The sequence below is a fragment of the Dendrobium catenatum genome, unplaced genomic scaffold, assembly GCF_001605985.2.
Source record: "Dendrobium catenatum unplaced genomic scaffold, ASM160598v2 fragScaff_scaffold_456, whole genome shotgun sequence".
Taxonomy (NCBI): Eukaryota; Viridiplantae; Streptophyta; class Magnoliopsida; order Asparagales; family Orchidaceae; genus Dendrobium; species Dendrobium catenatum.
In genome coordinates, this window is record NW_021318918.1 from 158,710 (window position 1) to 162,137 (window position 3,428).

General features: G+C 46.3%; 2 protein-coding genes across 2 annotated transcripts; both read left to right on the plus strand.

The window, feature by feature from the left end:
* The first annotated feature begins 1,388 nt into the window (after positions 1-1,388).
* On the plus strand, positions 1,389-1,700 carry LOC110096106 (uncharacterized mitochondrial protein AtMg00820-like). The gene has a single exon (XM_020821878.2). The coding sequence runs from the start codon at positions 1,389-1,391 to the stop codon at positions 1,698-1,700; it is 312 nt and encodes a 103-aa protein (XP_020677537.2).
* A 309-nt stretch (positions 1,701-2,009) lies between these two features.
* LOC110096107 (uncharacterized mitochondrial protein AtMg00810-like) lies at positions 2,010-3,047 on the plus strand. Its single transcript, XM_020821879.2, has one exon. The coding sequence runs from the start codon at positions 2,010-2,012 to the stop codon at positions 3,045-3,047; it is 1,038 nt and encodes a 345-aa protein (XP_020677538.1).
* The last annotated feature ends 381 nt before the right edge of the window (positions 3,048-3,428 follow it).

The following is a 3,428-nucleotide window of genomic DNA, read 5'->3' on the forward strand; positions in this document are numbered from 1 at the left end:
AAACTAACCAAGGATAACAAGTGCTCTATTCTCTTTGATTCCAATGGATTCACTATAAAGGACCTCCAGGACAACACCACTCTGCTCCATGGTCGTAATCAAGACGGCATCTATCCCATCCGCCTCGCTCACTCCTCCTCCATTCGCGCTCTATCCACCACGGCGACCAACACATTACTGTGGCGTTCTCGATTGGGTCATCCCCATCTTCGTTCGATGACCAGCCTATCCAAGCTTCTACCTAGCATTAGCTCTAAGTTTTAGATTTTACTTGTCTTTCTTGTAAGCTGGCGAAATGCCACAAACTGCCTTTTACAAAACAGGCAGCTCATGTAACTACCGCTTTTACCTTAATACACACAGACGTTTGGGGTCCCTCCCCCGTTCCTTCTCTCTCTGGATTTCGATATTACATTGTCTTCATCGACGACCACACAAGATTCTGCTGGCTCTATTTAATGCACACAAAAAATGAATCAGCCATTAAGTTTCAACAATTCAATAAACTCATCCAAACTCAATTCAATACATCCATTAAAACTTTAAGATCCGATGCAGGTGGGGAATACACCAGTCATGACTTTCAAATCTTCCTAAGCAATCGAGGCATACACCATGAGTTTAGCTGTCCATACACACCGGAGCAAAACGGTGTCTCCGAGAGGAAACATCGTCACCTCCTCGAAACAACCCGAACGCTCCTTCACGCTGCCTCCCTTCCTGCCACCTACTGGGCTGAAGCGGTTCAAACTTCAAATTACCTCATTAATCGTCTACCCACCACCTCGCTAAATAACCAGATTCCTTTCCAATTACTACACGGCATCCCTCCCTCTTACACTCATCTCAGAGTATTCGGCTGCTCCTGCTTTCCCTGGTTAAAACCGCAGACATCCCACAAACTTGAACCACGTTCCACTCACTGTATCTTCCTAGGATATTCCAGCTCGCACAAAGGTTACCGTTGTTACTACCCACACAGTAAAAAACTCTACATTTCCCGGCATGTTACGTTCGATGAACATCACTTTCCCGCCAAGACACCTCCCACCAACTCCACAACACCTGATACCATCTATACTCCTCCTCTCCTCCTAATACCAACCTCCATTCAATCTCCCACTCCACCAACACCTTCAATTTCCCCCTCAACGAATAACCCCGAACAACCCACACCCAATCTCTCTCCTGTACCATCCACTACTATTCCCACCCCCACACAAATTTCAAATTTACCTCCTCCCGCTCGCAAACATCCCATGCAAACTCGCCTCCAAACCGGTCATCTTAAACCATGAAAATTTCTCGATCTACTTGCTGTTACAGATGCGAGTCACACTCCGTCCAGCTACAATGAGGCCGTCAAACTATCCCACTGGAGAAAAGCGATGTCGACTGAGTTCATGGCGCTCCAAAAACAGGGTACATGGTGCCTTACCTCTCCACCACCGAACACACCTATACTTGGCTGCCGGTGGACTTACAAGACAAAGCACAATCCCGATGGCAGCATTGCCCGCTATAAAGCCAGACTGGTTGCTCAAGGTTTCACCCAACAGAAAGGGATCAACTATCAGCAAACCTTCAGCCCCGTGGCCAAAATGCCCACTATTCAGGTGCTGCTCATCATCTCTCTTCATCGTGGCTGGCCCATCTATCAGCTGGACATCAACAATGCCTTTCTTCATGGAGACCTCTAAGAGGATGTATACATGAAACAACCCCCTGGCTTCATTGATCCCAAGCATCCCGCTCATGTATGCAAACTTAAGAAGGCCATCTATGGACTTAAACAAGATCCGCGTCAATGTTTCCACAAATTGACGTCGTTCCTCCTCACATTTGATTTCCAATTCAGCAAAGCTGATCCGTCCATGCTCGTCTACAACAAACAGGACATTCACCTCTGCCTGCTTGCCTAAGTTGATGACCTGCTCCTAACCGGCAACCATCAACCAACCCTCCAGCATCTACTCTCTCGCCTCCGACAAACCTTTTCCCTCAAACAAATGGATACAGTCAGTCTGTTCCTCGGCATTCAAATTCAGCCCAGATCAGCAGGTCTCTTTCTCACTCAGTCCCATTATGCTAGAGACATTCTGCAGTCAGCGGGCCTAGACTCCTCCAAACCGGTCAACACACCGATCTCACCAAAGGAGTCCAAAACAAAGACAGCAACGGCAACCCATGAAGATCCCACCTTCTACAGACAAATAGCAGGCTCCCTTCAATATCTTACCATAACCCGGCCGGATATCGCCTTCGCTACCAATGTCATATGTCAGCACATGCACTGTCCCACGACATCCGACTTCAAGAGACTCAAACGTCTTTTACGGTACATCAGAGGCACACAAGATTATGGCTTGCCGATCACCACTGGGCCTCTAACGCTCACAACCTATTCTGATGCAGACTGGGCATCAAACACCGATGATCGGAAGTCAATTACAGGGTTCTGCTCGTATCTCGGTCCCAACCTCATCTCCTGGAGCGTTAAAAAGCAGTCAATTGTCGCCAAATCGTCAACAGAGGCGGAGTACAGAGCTCTAGTGGCAGCTACCTCTGACGTGATCTGGCTCCGTCGGCTTCTTCATGATTTCCACGCCTCGCAGTCAGCCCCAACGACGATTTTCTGCGATAACATCTCTGCCATCGCCTTGTCTAACAACCCCATATTTCATGCGAGGACCAAACACATTGAAATAGATCACCATTTTATCAGTGATCATATTAACCGCAAAGCGATAGAGGTTGCTCACATCAATTTCGCCGATCAACCGGCGGACATACTTACCAAACCCATTACCGGCAAGCGGTTCTCCGAACTACGGACCAAACTGACCATCTGCAGATCAGATGATCAGCTTGCGGGGGGTGTTAAGGTATTCCATATACCTCCTTCGGCTCATCACACCGACTGCAGCACTTCACACGACCTCTGTCACCAGTGGTCTGGCTCTGACCTCCAACACCTCTTTGATATTCCAACGACTTGTCTCCTAGTCCTCTATAGAACTCACTTACTGTACATGGCCGAGAGATGAAGGAAATACAGCTCTTCCAGCTCATTATCTTCTTCTTCTTCAAGTTTCTCTGCTTTACTAACCTTTGCAGGTATCTTATCAGTAAGGACCTTGTGCTCCTAGTATTTTTGCTTTTCTTTTTGTGGCTCTTTTGAGCATTAGTGAGCCCGAGGTCCTTTTGAGGGCTCTGAAATTTTTCTCTATATTAACGCGTAGGCCTCTCCATGGGTTTCCCTAATATATATATATATATATATATATATATATTCTCAGAATTTACGCAAATATTGTGGTATCATTGTATTTCATTTGATCTATATAAAATTAGATAAAAAAGGAAATTTTGATAGAAAACAATTGTATTCAAATGCGTTTATCCTCAACAGGTTATAAAACTGGCTT

What these genes read in the sequence shown, in the direction of transcription:
- LOC110096106 (XM_020821878.2), top strand. Translation starts at nt 1,389, where the DNA reads ATGTCGACTGAGTTCATGGCGCTCCAAAAACAGGGTACATGGTGCCTT.
- LOC110096107 (XM_020821879.2), top strand. Translation starts at nt 2,010, where the DNA reads ATGGATACAGTCAGTCTGTTCCTCGGCATTCAAATTCAGCCCAGATCA.